Source organism: Alosa sapidissima, chromosome 7, assembly GCF_018492685.1.
Source record: "Alosa sapidissima isolate fAloSap1 chromosome 7, fAloSap1.pri, whole genome shotgun sequence".
Classification (NCBI taxonomy): Eukaryota; Metazoa; Chordata; class Actinopteri; order Clupeiformes; family Clupeidae; genus Alosa; species Alosa sapidissima.
The window spans coordinates 37,377,991-37,403,624 of record NC_055963.1 but is presented as its reverse complement, the minus strand read 5'-3'; the positions used below and the strand labels follow the sequence as shown (position 1 = coordinate 37,403,624).

The window sequence follows — 25,634 nt, the reverse complement described above, 5'->3', positions numbered from 1 at the left end:
CTGGTAGTTTATTTACAAGACGATTTATACAGACAGTACCCTTCAGGAAGTTTACTGTTCGCCGCCATCTTGAATTTACGATAAGTCACGTTAAGTCGAGCGACGAGTACGAATGGACAGGTATGATAAGGGATCAGATTCCAAAAATAATTCTGTGGAAATGCATGGATTCCAGTTGCTTAGTGCTCTTGCACTCAATTGACATGCCCCCCCAGCATACACATTTAAAGGTCCCATATTATACTTCTTTTCAACAAGTCAAAATAGACCTAGGAGTTGCACAAAACATGTCCCTGAAGCTGTTTGCAAAAAATTCCCCTCAGATTACACATTATCAGCAGCTCCATTCTTGCCAATTTCACTCTTTAAGAATAGGCTGTTTCTGGGGCCTGATGCCTTTAATACAAACAAGCTGTTGTTGGCCATGCACCACTCCGGAACTGATTCCAAGTCAACAGGCAGCATGGTCGTAACGTTACCAGTCATTTTATATCAGTAGTTTATATATCAATACGATATTAATATATTAATAATATTGTATATTATATACAATGTATATTCAGTGTCCAAATCAGTCCAGTTTATACAGGTTTTCAAATATTCTAATTCTCTAGTATTCCAAATTAATAAAAAGTCCCCCCCAAAAAATCGAGGTATGTATCGAACTGTGGGTTGAAAATCGTCATACAAACTTAATTGTGAGTTTGGTGTATCTTAAAAGTACCCTAGTAAAAATACCCCACTCCCAATCAATCTTTAAACAACAATGGAAGCTGCTCGCATGCATAGACAGTAAAGGGGAAAAAAAGCTTGCTCGTCTGGTGTAGCCAATGGATGCATAACTTTTTCTCTTCCGTACCGGTGTAACAAAAGTGCTGAAATTCTTGCGGTATGCATGCATGCAATAGGACTGTGCATTACCTGGCGAAAAACAAAACCTTTTTTTTCAGATCATGGAGAGATTTCAGATGTGCAATAACTGTAAAAGGTGTCTTCATAAGTAAGATTGGTGTTGGTGAAAGCTATTGAAATGTTAAAACCTAATTGTCCACTGAAATCATAACTTAAACAGCCCCTGAATTCTTAATTTTGGGTAATGCTAAAAATTGTAACCTAAATTATTAATTGCACAAAAAGATTGCTTTTTTTGTTTAAAACAATTAGATCAGATTCCCCATGCAAACTTTGAAATTAACAAACTGAACACAAATGTTGTTAGTGTTGATATTGAAGTATTGAAGAATCAGATGAAAATACAGTTGCTTAATATATAAAGGCTTATAGGCCTACATAATATGGATCATTTAAATGTAAAAATCACATAGGCCTATTATTTAGGAGGATTACCCTCGCAAAAAGGGGGCGAGGGTCTGTTTGTTTCAAATTAATAGCCCTCCATATGATTTCGGGTCCTTCAGGTAGCCCTCATTCCCAAAAAGGTTGGAGACCCCTGGTCTAGGGGATCATGTGTCTGTAAAATATGATTTGCCCTTCGGTGTGGCCCAAGGGAGCTTTCTTGGTCCTCTGCTTTTTTCCCTATATATGCTTCTATTAAGAAACATCATAAGTCAGCATAATGTAAACTTCCACAGCTATGCAGACCCAACTATATATTTCTGTGGAGCCAACAAACCCAGATGGCCTCTGCTCCCTTATCACATGCTTAGCCTCCATTAATCAGTGGATGAGCGAAAAAAAATCAAAGCTAAATGACGATAAAACAGAGGTACTTTTGTTTGGACCAAAATCAAAGTGAGACACCGTTCTTAGTAATCTTGGGAACCAAGCACACCAGGTAGTAACAGGGCTAGGTGTCATCTTAGATACAGAGTCTTCTAGCCCCATATTAGTTAAGTTACCCAGACAGCTTATTTCCACCTGAGAAACATTGCCAAAGTGCGGCCTTTTTTAACTCAACAAGATGCAGAGAAATGAATCCATGCCTTTATCACTAGTAGGCTAGACCAGAGTGACCACAGTGAGGCGCGCCTCCCCTGGGGGGCGCCAAATAATGAGGGGAGGCGCGGATTCAAAAAAGAAGGAAAAACGTTTATTATAAACATTATAAAATCTAAATAAATCATGGAAGAGATGTATACTAAATCTTTGGGATAGTGGAAAGTATTATTGATCCCTATCCTGTGTGAGATTATTGTGCCAAACTTCATAACGTAGGCCTAACTTAGCAATAGTGCCGCCAGCCGAGCTAGCTGCAAGTTCTCGTCAGCAAATCAAAATTCCACTGAAGCTCCAAGCGGATTTGTACACGCGGCCTTACAGCACTGTTTACAGCTCTTCGAGTCACGGTAAGATGTAATTTTAAGTGACACAAGAGTGACGTAAGAGGTTGGACATATGTGACTGTTGGTAATATGTGACGTTCCAATAGCCAACTTAAAATGGACAGATTTGTCACAATCGCTGCACGGCCTGAGCCTGATATGGGCAACAAAGCCAAACGTCGAAAATATGATGAAAACTCATTGCATTGCATTGCATAGTATAGCGATTTAAGTGGCTTAACTTAAGTGAATATCATTATTTGACAATTATTGTGGGGGGGTGGGTGTCACTGTTTTCAGAGGGGAGGCCCACATTGATGGAGTTTGGGAACCCATGGGCTAGAATCCATCCTCTGCACATCTATCACCGTTCGGTTTGGGGCCGCCACATAACAGGATAAATGCAGATTACAACACATAATTAGGAAAGCTAAAAAAATCATTGGTGCCCCCCTGCCCTCCCTCCAGGACTTGTACACTGGTAGAACCAAGAAGCGGGCCGAGAACATCTTCAAAGACCCCACACATTCTGCATACAAAACAACCAGACACAAGAACAGCTTCTTTCCCTCTGTGTGTGTGTGTGTGTGTGTGTACTAGTTGTACTACGCTACATGTGTATACATTTGTTGGTCTTCAGAAACAGTGTGTGTATTCCCTATGATAATCTAGGCCTACATAAAAAAATGTTCAAAAATTTGGGGTGCCTTAAGATTTTTCATTCATGTAAAGGGTGCCGTGACTGAAAAGAGGTTGAGAAACACTGGCCTAGGCTACATTTTAATGCATCTTTTCTGTATAATAAGCTCAAACTCAGTCTGTTGTTAATGAAATCAAAAGAAATGAATGTTGTATCGTCAAACAGGTCCATTGCCACTTATGACCGGATTTAGGCCTAATGTTCAATTTATTGAATTTAGTTCAATTTGATTGCAGACAGGATCACATACTAAATGGACAAAACTATATTTTCCTGTTGTGTGCATTCAGTACTTGGATAGAAAAGGGGATGAAGGAGTTTTAAAACGCAAGCTACAGTGGGCAGTGCTTCGACTTGGCCAGCTTCACTCGCGGTCCGCGCGTGGGATCACGCGGTATCACGCGGTATCACGCGACTTTAATTTGTATTTTCCACTGCAACAACCTGCAGACGCTGCAACAACCCAAACAACCGGTAGATGGCTCAAGTGAGCAGGGTGTCTCGTAAAAAGAAATGGAGCCTGGAAAACCCTACACAGACTTCACTACAGACTTTAGCAGACTGGTTTAGAAATAATAGCCAGAAATATGCCTGCCCTGCCCCAATAAAGAAATATTTGGTTAACTGCGAGTCAATCCCGTTTGCAGCCGTAGAAGAAACGCAGGACAAATTAAACATTCTGGTTTTCTCCGAGTGCAACGATGATAGACAGACATCATTTGGACAAAATATAGAGCATATTAACCTCCGTTGCTCAGCCAACGGAGTTACAGGCGATAAACGATTTTTGATGGTCACAAGTTTACTTCATTAGCGGTTTATTTTTTTGATTATTAAAGAGTGTTTTTTATTTAAAGGTTTGACTTCGTGCTTGTTCAGTAGAGCATATAGTGCTCTTCCCAATCCCAGACGTTCACATTGCATGTTTGTTTGTAATGGATGCAACCGCGAGATAGGCTACGCGTTTGACGGCAATGAGTTGTTAACAGACATGAACCAAGACATATAGCCCAGCAGCAATCTAGGGACTGTTCGTTATTTATTGAAGGGGCCACCGGAGGAATTTTGAGTGCTTCAGTCAAAAGTTGCATGACCCTCCCTTGCCTGCTAGAAATTGTTCAATGACCCTCCGACAGAATTGTTAAAAAAAGACATGACCCTCCCTTGCCTGCTAGAAATTGTTCAATGACCCTCCGACAGAATTGTTAAAAAAAAAGACATGACCCTCCCCTGCCAATTGTCGCCGTCGTCCGCCCGTGCTGCTTTGCGCCACAGCCACACACTGTGATAACGTTCTTAAATCAATCTTTCCCGTGAGCTTGCATGCTACCAGTCCTTCCTTTTCAAATGTGTTGCGCCTGTTTGCACAATTTCACAAATAATCATATGTGATTAATAATATGACAAATAATCCCTGTGCACGGGGACCGAAACAATACATGCCAACTTTTTCCGTGTTTCTCACGTATTTTAACTTCCCCCCGCTGTCTTGCCGTTTTAATGTTTTCCCGTAGAATATCCCATATTTGAATACTCTCATAACAGCCCTGGCATCGGGCCTGTCTCTGTGTTGCCCTGTTGCTACCCCTTGCCCTTCACACGAAACAGATGTCTTCAAATCATCGTTTTCCTTGCTTGAAGGCGAACTTAAGAGTGATGTTAACCTATTTAAGTTTAACGCTGTGATTGTCGTGAGAGCACGATTCATTGGCGCTTGCATGTTCGGCCTCATGTCTACGTGCGCACCTGAGGCTACGCAGCTACTAGAGAAAGAATTTCCCCTGTTTGTATGTTCACTCCAAGTTGGCCTACCATAACTTACCAACTCTGCACTGTAGACCCTAACTGGCTATTTATATTTTTCTGTGAAATAAGCAAATGTATTTGTTCAACTTTATGAAGCAGAATTACGCACTAGGCTACTTGGATCTTAACAAAGGACAGATGTATGTTATAGTGACAAAATATTAACTTTCAGTGTTTTACGATGTCTTTGTCATGGGGAAGTGTTTTTCCCCATGCATTTATTCTAGGCTACTGTCAGTGACTGCCGTGAGAGAAGCGGGTTCTGTGTTTCGTTCATGTCAGTGACTGACACGAGAGAAGCGGGGTCTGTGTTGTGTTGCGTTAATTTATTTTCAATTGGGCATGCTGTGCCATGTCGTCCACAGCTCAGTTCTGACAAAGCCGAATTTACTCCTTTTGAAACAATGAGTGTGCGCGTTTGTATGGTTATATAGCTTGACAGGGGGGATCCCAGGCAGCTTTCAGCCATAAGGCTACTTTGAGAACATTTCCTAATTCACCCGACACTAATATTCAAAATGGCATAGCCGGCATAGCCTATTAACTGACCACCCGATTCACGTTGACTGGGGGGCAGGGGGGGCCATCAGACATTTGTGCCCAGTTAATCCGGCCCTGCCCCCAACAAATCACACCTTCCCACCAGCTGTGACAGCTTAAAAGAAGTCAAGAGGACTCCTAACTCACAGACCTATTCACAAACCGGTTTTGTGGCATTTTGCCTGTTTTGAAATCCTATGCGGCTACAGGAGCTTCCAATCGTGAGGAAGCAATTTTGCATTGTAGGCGTAACTAACATGCAATAACGCCACCAACAACCAAAACTAGGCTACTCATTGTCAACATGTAAATTAAATGTAACATTATTGTGAATCAAATTAAAATGTTCTCTTTTGCAAACGTAGGCATAGGCATAGTAACAGATTAATTTAATAATGTTACAAAGATACTACATCAATCCGTATGTTTCATTAGGCTACTAGGCTATTTGTTTTGCCTTAGGGACTGTTCGTTATTTATAAACGGGTCCACCGGAGGAAAATAGGGGAGGGTCATGTCTTTTTATTCTTTGTTGAGGGGAGGGTCACCTAACTTTTTTTGTCCAGGAGGGGGGGGGGGGGGGTCACCCATCTTTTGTAGGCTATTAATGAAAACAGCAAAAAATCAAAGTGGCTTGTTTGATTGTTGATTTCTGTCGCCATATAACGTTCTCTTTCGTTCCATAGCTCCGTCAACATTGAACAATGAAAATAAGGGAGATTTCCCGGGTTTCTCGCGCAAAATACCGAAAATGTCAACATTCGCCCCCATTAACGTTGGAAGGGTTGGAGCAACAAAGTAGCCTACTTTATTCACGCCTAACAGCCTATATCCATTTAGTCAACTTTATCCAGCCCTAAAAAAGCAAAATTTAACTTTGGTTTACTTCTAGTTTACCGTGTAGCCTAACTTTAAACAGTGTGCATGCTTAACATAAAGCATAGCCTACTTGTGCTTCATTCATCCAGCTCCTAACGTGTCTCCATCCTTTCCGTTTTTGTTGTTTGCAAAAAATATAGTAGCCTAGGCCCTATTTATTGGTAACCAGCAACAAGTGCAATTTGTTAATCGCTGTCATTCTCTCTCCTGCCAACAAAAATGTGTTACGTTCCAAGTAGCAGTGCGTGATTCTGCTTCATAAAGTTGAACAAATACATTGGTCATATAAATAGCCAGTTTATGGTCTACAGTGTAGAGTTGGTAAGTTATGGTAGGCCAACTTGGAGTGAATATACAGGGGGAATTCTTTGTCTACTCGTAGGCTAGCTGAGTAGCCTGGCAGGTGCGCACGTAGGCATAGCCTACGGCCGAACACTGCAAGCGCTAATGAATCGTGTTCTCACGACAACCACGTCGTTAACTTAAATAGGCCTAGGTTAACATCACACTGAGTTCGCATTCAAGCAAGCAAAACGATGATTTGAATACATCTGTTTCACTGGAAGGGCAAGAGGTAACAACAGGACAACACAGAAACAGGCCAGAATGCAGGACTAATGTTATGAGAGTATTACAGTAATATGGGATATTCTACGGGAAAATATTAAAACGGCAAGACAGTGGGGGAAAGTTAAAATGAGAGACGAGTCCATAGCAACAAGTTCATGTGTTGAATTTGTTATTACCCAGTGTGCTTTGTTGAATGGTCTCAATGTTTTATTGTTTTATTTCATGTGAATACTTACTAGAGGAGTAGGCCTAACTTATTTCAAGTAGGCAAATGCAGTTGCAGGAAGTGTGCATTTAGTTTCCATGCTTATTGTGTTTCCACAACAATGTTAGTGAGTAAATCTACTGAAATGGCCACCATCTTGGTGAAGTGTGATGTGTAAGATCAGAAAGCAGAGGTTGATTTTAGAACGGTAGCCTAAGTCGTTGTGTTTTCACAGCGCTTAAAAGCGTGGGCGGAAGATATCGACAATTAGCCAGGGAGGGTCATGTCTTTTTTGAAAATACTGCTGGAGGGTCGTTGAAAATTTTCTTGCAGGCAGGGGAGGGTCATGCAACTTTTGATTGAAGCACTCAAAATCCCTCCGGTGGCCCCGTTTATAAATAACGAACAGTCCCTTACCACCGTGTAGTCAAGCCTTAAGACATACCCAAGTAGCCTAAATCGAGGTAATGTTTAATTATGCATGATTTATTTTGTTATTGAATTCGTAGGCTGGGATTACTCTCGGCAAGTCTCCTGCTTTTTCAGTAGGGGCAGCAGGCAGAGCGATGTACAGTGGCAGAGCGACGCACAGTGGCTGAAAGTGGTACTAAAGCTTCACGCAGCTTCACGTCTCGTAATGCGCGACTGAAGTGGTCATTTGAAAGCGATGCCCACTGTAGATGGCAGCAGCACATATTCAGAATACAGGGGATGACCTGTGTCTTGATATATTTGTATCGCTTTGTTGAACACCTGCTTATTAAAATATTCGGTGAGACTAACAAACTTCACTCGCACTATCTTACTGGCTACATTTACAATCTTGGAAAGTGCATTTTTGTCTCTGAGAGTGACATTTCCAATAGGTGTGATTAATCTTTATGAGCTCTTTTGGGCCATATTTTACATGACAATTGACGTTGTCAATGAATACATTTTGTGCCCAAGTATTGATTGAAACTGTCGGGCAGTGTTGTTGATCTGTATTGTTGAACACACATTGCGGATATGTCCGTCCTAACGTTTTACAATGCAACAAAATATTTAAAGAGCATCAAGCTATTCAAATCTCTATCATGCAAGCACAGACAATATAATATATAACAGGCAACAGTCAGTCTTTTTTATTAGGAAAGGACTCCGAACCATCACTGGCTTTGAAAGAAAGTCTCCTCCTATGATGAATGTGAGTAAAGCCCTCCCTGATGAACCTTAATGTTTTTTATGCTCGCTTTGACATGAAAAACACAGACTATCTTGCACTAGCTGCAGCATGTGAAGCAAATGAGGATGCACCTTTCTGTGTCTTTGAGGTCGATGTGAGCAATGCCTTTAGGAGGGTTAATTGTAGAAAAGCTGCTGGACCGGATGGAATTTCTAACAGGGTTTTGAAATCCTGCGCTTTTGCACATCTCCATAGAACTTTTTATTTATTACTTTTGATTTCTCCTCCATCTACCGATGTCCTTGATTGCCTAGCCCTTCTGCCCCCCCCCCCCCCCCCCCCCAACACACTCACAAAAAACACACACACTTACATCATCACTGTCATCACCTCACATACATACAGCACACTGCTTGCTACAGTAAGCCTCCTCTACATACTTGCTGCACACTGCCCCCCCCCCCCCCCCTACATACACAGCACATTGTCTTCAGGATCTTCTCCAACACACATCCTCTACATACTTACAGCACACTGCCCCCACCTACCCACACACACACTACACACACAGTCACTGCTCCACTCCCCTCCCGCCCACACACACATCTTCACTGTCATCACTCACATACATCATACATACAGTACTCTGCTTGCAATAGTAAGTCCCTTCACCATACTTGCAGTACACTGCCCCCCCCCACATACACAGCACATTATTTCATCAGGAAGCTTCTCCAACACACATCCCCAACATACTTACAACACACTGCCCCCCCCCCCACAATACACAGCACATTGTCTCATGAGGAAGCTTCTCCAACACACATATTGCACACTGCCCTCTCCCCACATACACAGCACACTATCCCATCTCCCCTGTCATCCCCCCAACACACACACCAAGACCCCTGGCAGTTGGGTTAGCCCCTTGAGCCGTGGATCTGCCCAAGGTTTCTTCCTTGGTAAGGGAGTTTTTCCTTGCCCCTGTTGCTCTTGGGTGCTCCTTGTTGGTGCCCCCCCCCCCAATCCCAATCCTCCCCCACCTTTCTTATGCAGCCCTTGCCACTTAATCTACTAAACCCCTCTTCTACTGCACTTTTTACCCCCCCCCCATAAATGCACAAATAGGCTGACACCAGACATAATTTCACTGCATTTCTTACTTCCAGTAACTATATGCATGTGACAATAAACTTCCTTGTATCCTTGTTTATAGCATGTTGCAGCGGGCCACTGACAACATTCCAAAATAATCTTACACTTGGTAGTGGTATTACAGATAAACCAAAGTATTGCAAACTTTGAAAGTGTACAGAGGCTATAACAAGGATGGTTTCTGAAGGCAACACACTGCCTTACTTCTGTTCCAATATGTTCCTGTTGAACCCATTATCAACCACAAACAGACCCCAGGTTGTTTTAACTCCAGAGCTTCTCTTTAACATTTAAATATATAAAGCAACACCAAAGAGTTTTTTGTAATACTCTTTTTTTCCCCAAAAATGTTTCAGTGGTTCATCAACTCGTAACAGGGTGAACGGCACTTCTGCATTCACTTTGCGACCCTCTATCGGCTATATCCGCAAGGCTATATATGCAAGTTTGCCAGATCGGGTAGCGGATCTGTAGTTCGACGGGAATGAGACATAAGAAACTACACATTTGACTTGCTTCTGATGTCGCAATACATCATACTTTCATAAAAATCGTGCAACATACTCTACCTTGTCTGTGGACATTGTTATTTCCAAAGCCGATGCTGGATAAACAAATAGCGTGTGTGCAACAGAGGAAACGTGCTTTAGTGCTGCTTTAAGAATATTTTTGAGATAGCAAAAATACTTGGTCTTTTTGTACAGCATGTCCCTTAAACGTTTCTACGCTACCTCACTAGTTGTAGCTTAATGTATTCCACTCAAACCAACATTCAGACGTTTAAGTGTTTATTGGCAACAGAACAAGTGATGATGGTACACAACTTACCATTCAGAAATGTACTGTACAGAATATAAAACCGTGGCAAACGTTGTTGTAGTAAATGTTCATATTTTTCATTGGCCCATTGTAGTCTTCGGCCTAGGCCATCTCTGGCTTTCGATGTTGAAAAATGATGACACAGTCCCAATCTGAGATAAGGAAAAACATATTGAAGTCAACTGGCTGGTAATTCATACACATAAAATAATAATTTGAGTAAGTTTAGAAGTGTCATGACGCTACTTAAAAATGTTGTATATGTAACTCTTTGCTTATTATAGCAGATATGCAATGTTCTTATTCAGTCAAAGGGCTCAATAGTACATTTTGTTATATGGAGGCTGACATATTGTTCTGCTGGACATTTTTAATCAACCTATTCAGAGAATAAGGATCACACAGGTATCATGTCATTTGGTTATGTTTGCAGGCATCAATAAAACACAAGGTAAGATATTCTGCACCATTTGACACACACTTTTACTTAACTATTGACGCAAAGTGGTTCTGTTGCTGGCATTGTGTATTTTGGTTAAATAAAATGCTTCACACCAAAGACTTTAGCCTACTACACGCCCACAAGCAGCGATGAGAAGAGGGCTAGGTGTCTGCAAGCAACTGTGCTGCAGTAACCATACAGTCACATCTACAAAAGACAGCAACAACTCCACAAACTTGCCGCTGAGTGGGTTGTAAACTAGGCTGTGCTATTTTGGCCCTTGTTGCTGGCAAACGGCCACTCCCATTGAAAATGACTGGTAGCCTGCCGCTTTGTCGCTGTCTCTTGTATCTAATGTGACTAATGTGAATGTAATGGACATGTACCGTTACTCTGTGAGAGATCTGCCGCGCTGCTCCATCCATTGAGTTCCTGCCTAGCTATAACGCAGGAATGATGCCAAAAACTTCCCTTCCTACCAACTGGTGGATCCATCACACGTCATGTTGAATGCCTATACTGACCAACCTACCAGCATTTCACAGTTTTGTCATGCGATGACAAATGTGTAGCCTACCTCTCCGGAGGTTATGATTTTGTTGCATTTTGTCTGCCTTTTAGTCTTTAAACATAATTTTCTACTAACTTAGATATTAGTTTCACATTATGTTGCAAGCAACCGCCTAACATGACCAACATAGGGTTACAAATTGCGGTGAACTACTGTAGTGTCGATGTAGTGTTGCAAGTTGTTGTGAATCATAGGAACTTTTAGGGACTTCAATTGTAGCCTACAGTATACCCTACTGTATAGCCAAATGTGAAAAAATGTGAATTTATAATAAGCCTAAAATTTGCCAATTCGACTGGCGATCCACAGCTGGATAAACAGGTCCCCCGATCAGTCTGCATTGCCAGACAACTTTGTTTCATGTGTAGGAACCCTGAGAAAGCTACTGATGAGGTTTGATGCTGTTTTGAACAATATTACTGGTTAAAAAAAATGCTATTTGGGAAGCGTTTCGGTCATGGCCCTAATCCACTGTTTGCAATTTTGAGCCTACAGGCTTCATTAGTATTACGCATAATAGTTTTAAGCAACAATAGCATTAGCTTATCACTAATAACGACACAAATGGGCTAATGCATGTTTATTTAATGAAGTTTCAACATTGTACAGTGTTCCTACATGTATTCATGTTCCAACACAAGGCTACATGTATTCATCATGTTCCAACATAATATGTACATGTTGCACCAATTCTAGGCACATGTTGGATATGTGGAAGTTCATGTAGGTACAGTGATGGCCAAAAGTATTGGCACCCATGCTAAAGTTGACTGAAAAGAGGAATATAAAATCATCTTTTGGAAATTGATCTTAATGCCTTAAGTGAAAAATGAGGAAATATCTAACCTTTAAGGACACCAATTTTCTTAGTGAATGAATAATGTATCATAAATAAATAAATGTTCTTCCTTAAAATACAGGGGTCATAAGTATTCCCACCCCTATGTTAAATTCCCATAGAGACAGGCAGATTTTTATTTTTAAAGGCCAGTTATTTCATGGATCCAGAATACTGTGCATCCTGATAAAGTTACCTTGGTCTTTGGAATTAAAATAGCCCCACATCATCACATACCCCCCACCATACCTAGAGATTGGCATGGGTGTTATTTCAGTTAGCCTATTAGCTGGTTTGATTTGCATTGAGCTCAATGAGCATCAAACCAGCTAATAGGCTAACTGAAATAACACCCATATATTCGGAAATTCTGACTTGACGTCACTATCATATTCTCCAAACACAGCGGCCTCCCTTGCAACAACACAAGAGGCGAATTTCACTCTCATTGCAAATAGGCAAGGTAATTACAGTGCATGAAAATGCACTGTTCTGTTATCTGAAGTCTTCTTCTTCTTCCCACCAAATTTCTGTGTCTAATTCAGCTTCAACCATTTAAAGGAACCGTATGCAAGAAATGTATTTCAATTAATCATAAAATGGCCTTGATATGTCACTAGACATTAAGAAATCATGTTCATTTCAAATACTTATATCACTGACAACAGTAGTCCGGCCAGGATATTGTCATTTAAAAAGTGAAGTTGCAGCCCTCAACTGATGTTGATGTTGTGTTTTGTCATGTCATGTTGTGTTTTGGCCTGATGCGCCACCCTCCACCTATCTACTAATCACAAAGTCAGTAGTGTTTCGGCATCCGGGTTGCCAACCTCAGGGGGGAGGGGGAGGGGATACAACGCTCTAGAGTCATTTCAAATTGATTGCAGTACCAGTTTTGGCCACAATCTTACATATGGTTCCTTTAACGTAGAAACTTCATTCAAACTTTGTAACATTCTTGAAAAGGACACTTGAGGAATGTATTTTTCACTTTTGTAAACGTTATACTTTTTGAGATATTAATAAAAAAACAAGCTTATTTTTCCCCATAGACTTTGTATTGGTACTATGACATCACAATGGACTAATTAACTTGATTTGCACCTGTATCAACTTCCAGCTGCTCAACTAGGCAATCTGCCTATCAATATCCATTCAACTTTCTGTCTATCAACATCCATCTACATTTAACTTTTAAACTATATACTCTGTCTCAGGTTTTAAGCATGCAATCTGGCTCTCTTAAGACTACAGATCCTGTTCAACTATTTCCTCTGCCCACAACTGTTTCAAAATAAATGTCTTCACTACAATAATTCACTATTAAATAATTTAACTACTTAAACTACTCTACTACTAAACTATTTAATTGTCAGTTGTTATCAACTATGACTCCTGCCAACTGTTTCCAAATAAAAGTTTGTTTTGCATTTTGTGTTAATATACATTATTGTAATGATCTGAGCCTAGCTGTTATGACTGTGCTCCCATGATGCTGTGCAGTATGTGTAATGTTCATGTTTTAAACTGTCTAAACCATGTGGGTTGACAACGTTGTATGTCCTGTCTGTTGTGTTTACAGTGGGCATCGCTTTCAAATGACCACTTCATTCGCGCATTACGCGGCGTGAAGCTGCGTGAAGCTTTAGTACCACTTTCAGCCACTGTGCGTCGCTCTACCACTGTACATCGCTCTGCCAGCGGTCCCTTCTGAAAAAGCAGGATCTACCATTAAACATAATTGTTGCCGAGAGTAATCCCAGCCTACGAATTCAATAACAAAATATAGCCGCAAGCGGCAATGGCGGGCCCGAGCACCTGCGGGCCGCAACCCGTGACATTTCGGAACCCAACAAAGCACCGACGTGGTGCGCTTCTGAAATGTACATATTTGATGTGTGTGCTAATCTGATGCATCTGATGGTGATATCCAACAGACGTGGAAAAAACACATTCCTTATCTTGCCAATTGGTGGTGCTATGTAAGGCATGTTAATAAGACATTTGAATTTCATCATGATATCTAATTTTGTGTAAAATTTCAGATAAATCAGTCAAAGCATTGAACATTTTTGGCACATTTCCTGCTTGGCCAGATGGTGGCACTATGCTAGGCATGTGAATTACACATATGAATACCATCACAATAATGATATCCAATATTTTGTAAAGTTTCAGAGCAATCAATAAAGGCATTGCCAATTTCTGCCACATGTTCCTGCTTGGCCAGGTGGTGGCGCTATGCCAGGCAGGCTCATTGGGTGTCTGGATATCATCATAATCATGATATCTATTAACCTGAAAAGTTTCAGAACATTTATTCAAAGCATAGAGCATTTCTGGCATATTTCCTGTTTGGCCAGATGGTGGCGCTATGCTAGGCATATGAATTATATGTGTGAATATCATCACAATAATGATATCCAATATTTTATAAAGTTTCAGATCAGTCACTTAAGGCATTGTCCATATCTGGCACATTTCCTACTTGGCCAGGTGGTGGCGCTATGCCAGGCAGGCCCATTGGGTGTCTGAATATCATCATAGTCATAATATCTAGTAACCTGAGAAGTTTCAGACCATTCATTCAATGCACTGTGACTTCATGACACATTTCCTGTTTATGTGGTGAGATATTAAAATCATGACATATTACAACATATAAAAAATCCCTTCGCAATTTAACATCAGCAACATCTTGGCATCATATTTGCCAAATTTCAAATGAATCTGACAAACCGTCTAGGAGGAGTATGTTCAAATTGATCATGTGACATCAGTGTAATTGCCATTCTTTCTGTTGCCAGGTGGTGGCGCTATGCCAAATATGCATTATGGGCATGTCAATATCATCACTCCCATGGTATTCAAAGACCTGTGAAATTTAAAAATTTCAAGCCATGCATGGTGAATTAAGACACATTTATTGTTTATGTGGAAGGGTATTAAAATTCAGAGTTTTGCCATTTCGTCAAATTACAACATATCAAAAAAAGCTTCACAATTTAGAATCAGAAGCATATTGGCATCATGTATACCAACTTTCACATGAATCGGATCAACCGTCTAGGAGGAGTACGTTAAAATTGATCATGTCCACAATGCACAAAATCCCAATTACCTCACTTCCTGTGGGCGTGGCTAATGGCATGTTAATACAAAAGTTGTTTGTTTTTGGGAGTTACATACACCCACCAAATTTGGTGTGTGTATCTAAAACTATATGCCAACCACAAGGCACAGTGACATAAGGGGGCGCTATGGAGTTCCTGGGCAATGCCTGGTGCCAAGCTTTAATCACTGTCTATTCACTGTACCACTTGATGTGTGTGCCAAACTTCATGTGTTTTCACCCATGGGAAGCACCTCTTTTGGCATCACAATTTATCACATTTTAGTCCGCACAAAATCCCAAATACCTCACTTCCTGTTGGGCGTGGCTAATGCATTGTACATACGAAAGTTGTTCATCTTGGGGAAATACACACACCTACCAAATTTGGTGTGTCTAGCTGAAAGTATGTGCCAACCACTGGATCAATCACCTAAGGGGGCGCTACTGAGTCCCTGGGCCACGCCCGGGGCCAAGCCTTTATGCCTGTGTGCACAGTGTGATACCAGATGTGTGTGGCAAATTCCAAGACTTTTCATCCATGTTAACCACCTCAAAAATAGCAAAAAGGTGAACAAATAATAATAATAATAATCCTTTCAAAAACAATAGGGCTTCGCACCTCTCGGTGCTCGGGCCCTAATAATAATAATCCTTACAAAAACAATAGGGCCTTGCGCCCTTCGGTGCTCGGGCCCTAATAATAATAGTGAAAAATAATAATCCTTACAAAAACAATAGGGCCTTGCGCCCTGCGGTGCTCGGGCCCTAAATAAATCATGCATAATTAAACATTACCTCGATTTAGGCTACTTGGGTATTTTTAAGGCTTGACTACACGGTGGTAACGAAAATTTCGAAATCGAAATTTGCTGTCTACATTATTGTTAGTGTTGGGATTAACGCACGTTAACTACGCAAATCAAAACAGTGGTGTGATAATTGAGCCAGTAGAGAAAGAACTGTTCAGAATTAATCTGTAGCCTTGGGTAGGCTTCTGCAGAAAACAATGTTACTGCCGATTTAATACTATCTGGCGACGTTTTTAACAGGCTACGCAATAGAGGCTTAGACAACTATGACCCACGTTTTGGTTTCGTAAATTAATTTGCCCTACTTCTTGACTGCAATGTAGTCAATTGACTGCTTGACATGCCATTTTTATTTTTCTGTACAATAAACAAATACATCTGCTTTATGCCGCAGAATTACATTCATATTTGGAACTTACATAGTCCAATGCATCGTTCCACTACATTAGTGTTTCCCAAAACCACAGTAGCAACGAACGTTCGCAACCACTATCGTAAAGCTGTGTAGTTACAACTACACCTCTCGACCTGTGGTAGAATGCTAGAAGCATAGTTCCAGGGATCTTCATGTCAAAGACGTCACTGACGCCAGTTATTTGTTTGCAAATTAATAATTATAAATATATTTAGGTTTCTAATTGATATTTACACTTCTAACCACCATACATCCATATTTTAAAATGCCCAAGCCAGGAAATATATAAATTAAAAGTCAATTTGCAGCCATGTGCACGTAAGTAAAAGTCACACACTTGCAGATAATAATAAGGTGGTGCACGCTTTTTGACGAGTCAGCTGAGAATATGTAGCCTTTGATTTTCATGGAGGGGGGGGGCCTTGTTCGTTTACGCAAACCAAGCCAAGAAGGCTGATTCTCATTTTGATAATATGATCTGCACAAAAGATAAACTTAGGTAAACAACGATGTCAATATTGTTGTCAACGTCTTAACCCAGATTCGAACTCTTGGACAGGGGACTGGTAACTGCTGTGCAACGGCGGCTGTCATCTGCCGGCCTTAACGCAATGCGCCACAGAAGTATGTGCAGGTGCCTGTTCACGTGCTACTAAACGTCATTAACCACCTTAGTCCAGACTACTGAAGTTTGGAAACTATCATGGTCCAAACTTACAGTACTATGTAAGTACGACAGTTTTGGGAAACAGTCGTAACTTACATGTTGGTTAGTTGAATGATGCATCCTGTTAGTAAAAAGCTAACCTCCGTAGTTGTACGGGAAACGCCCCCCCAGATCAGCTTGTAGGTCATTAGCAATCTGTTTATTTTATTTTATGAAGCCTACACAGTATATCACATGCCACATTCTCACTTTCAATAGACAGATGCAATAGCCATTGGTCAAGTATTGAGTATAAAGCAATTAAGATAGTACCCTATACAAAAAGTACTTCATACTATCATAAAATGAATACAGTAGCATTTTGCAACTTGACAAAACACTGGATTAAATATCGTAGGCACAGGAGAAAACTTGTACATCCATTGGCCCGTGGGGAGATCACATGCCAGTTGCCTCTCCCTTCAGTATGACTTGTTCGGCTGTTTCTTGTTGAGCTTGTTTCGCCAAAAAAAAAAAAACTATTGCAGATATCAATGCGTCTTTGTTCATGGGTTTGGCCTCACAGCAGAGGCTTAGACAACTATGACCCACGTTTTGGTTTCATAATTTGCACTACTTATTGACTGCAATGTAGTCAATTGACTGCTTGACAGGTTATTTTTATTTTTCTGTACAATACACAAATACATCTGCTTTATGCCGCAGAATTGTGCACTTGGATAGCCTATAGAACGGGCACATTTTGGAGAGAACGCACGCAAGAATCTGTAGGCTATTTGTGGCTGGTTACCAGCAAACAATGTTTAATGCATTAACTCAAGACGTCAAACATTTTCTAAACAATACAAACAGAAAGGATGCGGCAGGCAGCAAATGTAGAAGAGTCATTTCCAGTGGAAGAACAAAATGCTGAATGAAGCACAAATTTATGAAGGCATATCTGGCAAGTTGTTATTTTTTGAAGACGTAAATGGTTGGGCTATAGGCCTAGTTTGCAAGGAGACATAAAGCGTGAGCATGCCACACTATCCACAGCTGTGGTAGCGGGGGTAGGAGGATTAATGTTAGCGCAGGATTTATATAAAATTCTTCAACAGAAGGCCTGCCTCGAATGCAGGCTTGTGGTTTGCGCAGCCTACAGTAAGTAGGTCTAGTGAGTTAGGAGTCCTCTAGACTTCTTTTAAGCTATCTCAGAGGTGGAAAGTTGCGTTCGTTGGGGGCAGGGCCGGGTTAACAATTCATAGACCCTTGGGAACAAATGTCTGATGGCCCCCCCTGCCCCCCAGCCAACGCGAATCGGGCGGTCAGTTAATAGGCCTATCGTGAAGATTTGTATTGCCATTTAAGGCACGAGCGCATCTGTGAGGCCAAGCCTCACCAAGTAGCCCGTTTGTTTACAACTAACATTACATTTAATTAAACTGCTTATAGGCTATGCCGAAATAGTTTCAACATTTTGAATATCAGTGTCAGGTGAATTAGGAAATGCCTTATGGCTGAAAGCTGCTTGGGATCCCCTGTCAAGCAATAACCATACAAAAAGTTAAAAACAGATGACATGATGCGCATCACTGACATTATGCGCAAATAATATAGCCTAGATATTCCAATATATTCGAATACATGTGTTTATTTTAGAGGGGATATTTGAACGTCATTTTTGAGCAATTTTGACAGCCCTAGTCCACTGTAGGCTACGCCAATCGTCTATTAACACCTTCCACTAACCCCGGTGAGTGGGGGTCACTATAATGCGTGTGAAATAGCACCATTGAGTAGCCTATGCGAAATAGCCTTAAAATCGTTCCGGTGTTGTGTGCCTTCTGGTTTCTCCACCTACTGGTTTCCTTGCGCGTGCATGCGCTGCAGCAGTTGTCAGACATTCACAAACAAGTTGTTTTAGGCGGTTTGAAGTCGCTTTTCATACGCCATGAGCGCTCGGCTACATTACAGCCACTCGGACAAAAGACATGTAAAAAATATATGTTTTGAAAACTAGCATTAAACTGGATTCGATCCCGCAAAAGCAACACACGCGTGACTCTCTCCATCCTGATTCCCTACTCTTTGAGCCAACTAATATGTTACGCGAATCAATTAACTATTGTAGGCTACCATTAATTAATAATGTAGGCAACACCCAGGTAACATGTTGTCCAGGCTATCTGAAACAAGGGGTTGCCTCTCATCTGCTTACGTTACGTTGGGCTGCTACAGTCGTCAGTGCACTGTGCACAGTAGGCCTATGCTACTCTTTGTGGTTGATCAACTAAAAATAAAAGATGTATTTGGTGATGACGTTATTGTAGGCCTAGTAGACCTAAATTCTGAGAAATTAAATGGTACGAGAAACGATCTACATAGCGCACCAGACCGCGATGTCTTCAAGGGTTGAATGAAGGGAGTTTGCAAAAATTAGTGTATTTTTCAAGTCAATAAACATTCTTCATTTTCGAATGTCTTTGTCAGGGAACATCTGACTTTTAAAAACCATAGGCCTGGTAGTCGCTCAGACAAGGAGTTATAAGATAAAGGCAATACCATTTGTGTCACCTAATGCAGTTCAGTGAATTAGCAAGATACCATCAGAAGGCAACAATCATAAAGCACAGTGCGCGCGCTCTCTCCCCTGCGCATAAAGCTGTCTGCGTGTTGTAGGCTAGATTTGCGTGAGTTCTTTCTATCTGCTTACTTTTGTTGCGACCACCTATAGGCTATGTTATAGACGTTCTATGAGGTACCAGTGTTTAGCTGTGTCACAAAACAATAAGCTTTATCAGACTACTTTTAAAATGATATTCAGGGCTATATACATTTTAAACATTCGGGGCTGAAGACCCGACAAAGCCTTGCGTTAATTCTTCAGGTGGGAAGTGTCAGGAATTTTCATACGAGACGCTCTCATTGGTGGTTAGTATATGAAGTAGGGAATTGACAGCAACATATCCAATCACATTATGAGAGATGCTGAATTTAACATAAACTGCGATGTTTGATTTTAAATTAATGTAAATTTAGCCGGGACTGTAAGCTGTCACACGTGGGTGCTCGATGTTTTCAGTGGGTGCCTGAGAGACGGAGCATTCACGGTATCTCCGCCTATGACAAGCGTATCTCGCGGTTGCATCCATTACAAACAAACATGCAATGTGAACGTCTGGGATTGGGAAGAGCACTAAATGCTCTACTGAATAAGCACGAAGTCAAACCTTTAAATGAAAAACACTCTTAAATAATCAAAAAAATAAACCGCTAATGAAGTAAACTTGTGACCATCAAAAATCGTTTATCGCCTGTAACTCCGTGATAACAGGACGTAACAGGAAGGCATTTGGCTGAGCAACGGAGGTTAATATGCTCTATATTTTGTCCAAATGATGTCTATCATCGTTGCACTCGGAGAAAACCAGAATGTTTAATTTGTCCTGCGTTTCTTCTACGGCTGCAAACGGGATTCACTCGCAGTTAACCAAATATTTCTTTATTAGGGCAGGGCAGGCATATTTCTGGCTATTAAATTATTTCTAAACCAGTCTGCTAAAGTTTGTAGTGAAGTCTGTGTAGGGGTTTCCAGGCTCCATTTCTTTTAACGAGACACCCTGCTCACTTGAGCCATCTACCGGTTGTTTGGGTTGTTGCAGCGTCACACTGGGAAAATACAAATTAAAGTCGGGTGATACCGCGTGATCCCACGCGCAGACCGCGAGTGAAGCTGGCCAAGTCGAAGCACTGCCCACTGTATGTTTGCAGCTAGTTACAGTGTTCATAATTAGGGTTGAGTGGTGTGTGTTTTAGATACAGCCTCATATAGATGCTTAGTACTGGAGCATAAGGGTCAGGTCTGGCCCGGAATTATGTGTTCGTGTGTTTTGGTGCGTAACCAATAAAGACCATTTTGAGACAACCTTGCAGTTTGTTACAGTATGTTTATATTTTCATGCATTGGTAATTTTCTCGAAATTACATTTTCTAATCACTAAATAAACACTACAGATAGAAACACTCACCCGAGTCATTTTCCGCTTGCTAAACCATAGTAGGCAGTTTTAATAACTTATTTATGCATTTCCTGTATTTGTTTACCGAGCTGATCTCAAGAACACTCTTTTCGGAGGTTGGGATTTTTAATGTCGTCCTCCGAGCGAACGACATGAAGGTGCTATATTTCCTGGTAGCCTATCAGTTAATAACGTAGGCAACACCCATGCAACATGTCCTGAGGTAGGCTATCTGAAACAAGTTGTTGCCCTTGCCTTGATCTAAAACAACTGGTTATCTTGCTGCAGCGGTCGTCAGTGCAGTGTTACGCAGGCTTCTATATATTTATTTATTTATTTTTATTTTTAACCTTTATTTTACCAGGAAGGTCCCATTGAGACACAATGTCTCTTCTGCCAGGGAGTCCTGGTCAAGATGGCAGCAATTATTATTATTATTTTTTTTTTTTTTTTTAAAGACAAAGAAAATACAACATGGGACATGGGTACAGAGCAAAGACATCAACAGCACACTAACACAGAGGACACAGAGTCCGAGACAACAAAGCACACTAACAACAACAGCACACTAAAACAGAAGACACAAAGTCAGAGACAACAAAGAATAATATAAAAATAGAACACTAGAAGCAGTGACACTGCTCAGTGTAAGCAAGCTTTAAAATACTTTTAAGGAGGGTAAGGAGTCCATGTTAAGTGTGTGTTGTAGCTCATTCCATGCATGTGGTGCAAAGGATGAAAAGGCAGATTTTCCCAGTTTAGTTCGGGAAGTTGAAGACTGTAGGAGGAGCTTGTTTGAGGAACGGGTGTTGTATGTAGAAGGGCAAAGTGACAAAAGATTACAAATATAACTGGGAAGTTTGCCCATTAGGGCCTTTGCTATAAAGATTAAAATATGGATTTTTCTTCTTAGATGCAGTGAAGTCCATTGAACCTTTTCATATAGCATGCAGTGATGTGTTCTAGAAGGTGCTCCTATTACAAACCGCAAAGCAGAGTGATACACCACATCCAGTTTCTTTAGGAGGCCTACATATATATTAATATCAGAGGCATGCATATATATTAAGTCACCATAATCTAACACTGATAAAAAGGTACAATGTTTTTCTTGCAGTAAAAGGAAAGCAATTCTTTAAACGGAAATAAAAACCTAACTTAGGCCTCAATTTCTTTAAAAGATTATCTATGTGAACATCAAAAGATTACTTGTCATCAAGCCAGATGCCAAGGTATTTATATGAGGTTACCCTTTCTATTTGAGTGCCATCCAGTGACAGTATTGTACAGTCAGAAATTGACCGTGCCCGTGTGAAAGTCATATATTTTGTTTTTTTGGAATTTAATACCAGTTTTAACTTGACTAAAGACATTTGTAGTGAATCAAATGCAGCCTGTAGGGTATCCATTGCCTCTTGTATTGAGGGAGCAATAGCATAAACGATTGTATCATCTGCATAAAGGTGTACCTTGGCCGGGTCTAAACCCAAACCTATGTTATTTATATACAGAGTAAACAAAATAGGCCCTAAGATTGACCCTTGTGGGACACCAGTCTTTACTCCCAGATATACAGAGTGACAATCCTCTAAGGAGACACACTGTGTTCTCCTAGTTAAGTAGTCATCAAGCCAGGCCAATACAGAGTCACTGAAGCCCAAAGTACACAGCCTTTGTAATAAGAGATTGTGATCAACAGTATCAAATGCCTTGGATAAATCAATGAAAAGAGCGGCGCATGATTTTTTGTGGTCCAAGGCAGTAATAATGTCATTTGTGACAGCTGTTACAGCAGTTGTAGTACTGTGACCTTGCCTAAAGCCAGACTGTGTGGGACTTAAAATATTATTATCAGATAGAAAGATTTTTAGCTGTTCATTTACAAGGGATTCTAATACTTTGGCTATAATGGACAATCTGGATATGGGGCGGTAATTATCCAATGCAGAAGGATCACCTCCTTTTAGTAACGGGAGGACCTGAGCTGACTTCCAGGAGCTGGGAATAGACCCACTACATAAACTAAGATTAAAAATTGAGGCAATGGGTTCAGCAATCAGGTCCGCTGCGGTCTTTAAAAAAAATGGTTCTATCTGGTCTGGTCCAGAGGACTTTTTACAGTCCAGGGTTGAAAGGGCCTTATGAACTTGGGAGGCAAGAATCGTTGAAAAATGGAATTTGTGTGCAGTCACACGTGTAGTTGTAATTGCACGCTCCTCAATATTTACTGATATACTGGATTGAGTATTCACCCCTGCATTGATACAATGAATATTAAAGGCATCCACAATGTTTTGTTTCCCTGTGATTTCATTTTGGTTTATTTTTAAGAATTTTGGAAGAGTTGGAGGTGTAACCTCTTCAGCTGTAGATTTTTTAGGAATTAGAATTAGAATTGTCTAGGGTCATTTAAGTTTTCATTTATTAATTGAAGATAGTGACCACTTTTTGCATTTTTTTTATCAACCTGGTGCATTGGTTTCTTAGTGCCCTATAAATTGTCCAGTGCTTGTATGGTATCATTGTTTTGTTTTGCTTTGGTCCATGCTCTATCCCTTTCTCTGATAGCAGATGCAATTTTTTCATGAAGGGTTATTTTTACCGCTAATCCTATACCTTCTCAGAGGTGCATGTTTATCAATTAGGGACAGGAAGGTGTTTTTAAAGAAATCCCATGCCAGTTCTACATCCACCATCCCACACACAAAGTTCAAATCACTATGGTAAACATCATGCAGGAAGGCTTGTTCATTAAAGCTTTTATAATTCCTCTTAAAAATAAATCGTGGCTTAGTTTTAGGAAGCTTGCAGTCTCTAACACAGGCAATAGTACAATGATCACTAATATCATTACAGAATATGCCAATAGCTGTATATTTATGTGGGGCATTTGTTAGAATCACATCAAGCAAGGTTGATTTATCCATGTGTTTTTGGTTTAGACGAGTGGGAGAGGATATCAGTTGCGTCAGGCTAAGTGCATTGCAACGAGTGGAGTGGGAGAGGATATCAGTTGCGTCAGGCTAAGTGCATCGCAAATGTCCTATATCTATATCTTTGTGGTTGATCAATATGATCAGTCAGAATAAAATATGTCTTAGGTGCTGATGTTATAGTAGGCTAGGATAAATTCTGAGAAATTAAATGGTGAGAGAAGAAATGATTGACATTTTAGCGCACCAGTCCGATATGTCTTCAAGGATTGCATGAAGCGAGTTTGCCAAAAATATGTAGCCTATGTTCGTAATTTTGTCGGAATAAGTAATGGAGTAGCTCAGTGAGATTAGGTGTTTAGTAGATGTATTCACTGTAGGATCGAATCCAGTTTAGGCCTAATGCTAGTTTGCACAAATATTTTACATAGGCTATGTTTCGTCCTACTGGCTATAGTGTAGTGTAGTGCTGTGTAGCCTAGATATAAAATGAGACTTCAAATCCGTCTAAAACAACTTGTTTGTGATTGACTGAAAACCTCTGCTGTGAGCAACGCGAGCACGCGCAAGGAAACCAGTAGTCTATACGTGGAAAACACAGAAGGCATGGCACACAACACCGGACTGCGCGACACCAGTCCGAAAAGTTTACACAAGGTCAAGTACGCAACAATGTTTGACCAAGTTTTACGAAGTGTTAGCATTAGCATAGTGTTACGCACCTTGTCCGCAGAGAGCACAGTGTCGAAGTTCGGGAAGTCATGTCACTGAATTGCGCTCCAGAGAACAAAACCTTTGGCAACCTTACGTCGCAAAACAGTCGAGGAAATGTTGAAACGTTAAACAACGCCATTTTAACCTGCAGTTCAACGTCCAAGGCATGTTCAGATGAGCATAAGTCTGCGCAGATTGATTTCCTCAATTTGCACAATCATAATCTAACAACAAAATGAGTTTAGTGTTGACATCACCTAAACCGGCTCTTTGAGGCAAGTCTAAAAACTAAGCATTTAGCCTACATGAAGCACATGATCAGCCTATGCCGATTGAAACGTATAACGATAGTTGTCAATGGCCAATAGTAGGCTACTGTAAACGCACCTGGAACAAAGTGTCCAGTGCCGCTGCTACCACCACGAGCATCTCGCACTGTGCGTACTGCGTAGGGCACCAAGGGACCGATCAGGGAGCACCACTACTAGTAGAGTAGCTTTACTGCAAACTTATTTTCATTCATCTTAGAGAATGTTTACATGTCAAAATAATATAGGCCTACTTTTTGGGTCCATTCTCACTCATTAATAAAGTATCTATCTAAGTATAAGTATAAAAACTATTTTGATCCCGTGAAGGAAATTTGGTCTTTGTGCAGTGGTTCTCAACCTTTTTTCACTGATGTACCCCTGTGAAATATTTTTTCAGCCAAGTACCCCCTAAGCAAAGCATTTTTAGTTGAGAAAAAAAGACTTAAAACAGAGCAATGTGCCATTAGTGTCTAATTTATTAAAGTTTAGAACTGATAAACACATACAAAATTCAAACATTTGGAAAAAAAACTATTTTGAACATTTAACATTTTAATAATCCATGACTAAATTTATTGCAAATGATTAAAACTTCGTTTCAGTTTTGACAGTGATTAACAGGCGATGGCGGGTGGCATGTGACAGGTTGGGTCGAATCATCCTGGTATGGGGGGGACTCTGGGTTTTTAGGATAATGAAA

The 25,634-nt window shown here is 40.6% G+C and overlaps 1 protein-coding gene across 4 annotated transcripts in view; it reads right to left on the bottom strand.

The window, feature by feature from the left end:
• letmd1 (LETM1 domain containing 1) overlaps positions 1–25,100 on the bottom strand; it is a 50,292-nt gene extending 25,192 nt beyond the window's left edge. For 3 of the 4 annotated variants that reach the window (XM_042098249.1, XM_042098247.1, XM_042098250.1), the window contains exons 1-2: positions 24,632–25,004; positions 10,131–10,273 (exon numbers count right to left, since the gene is read on the bottom strand). In XM_042098249.1, coding sequence (XP_041954183.1) covers positions 10,131–10,273; positions 24,632–24,762 — 274 coding nt within the window. In that variant the 5' untranslated portion in view covers positions 24,763–25,004. The other variant, XM_042098248.1, reaches the window with a different exon arrangement.
• Between the last annotated feature and the right edge of the window lie 534 nt (positions 25,101–25,634).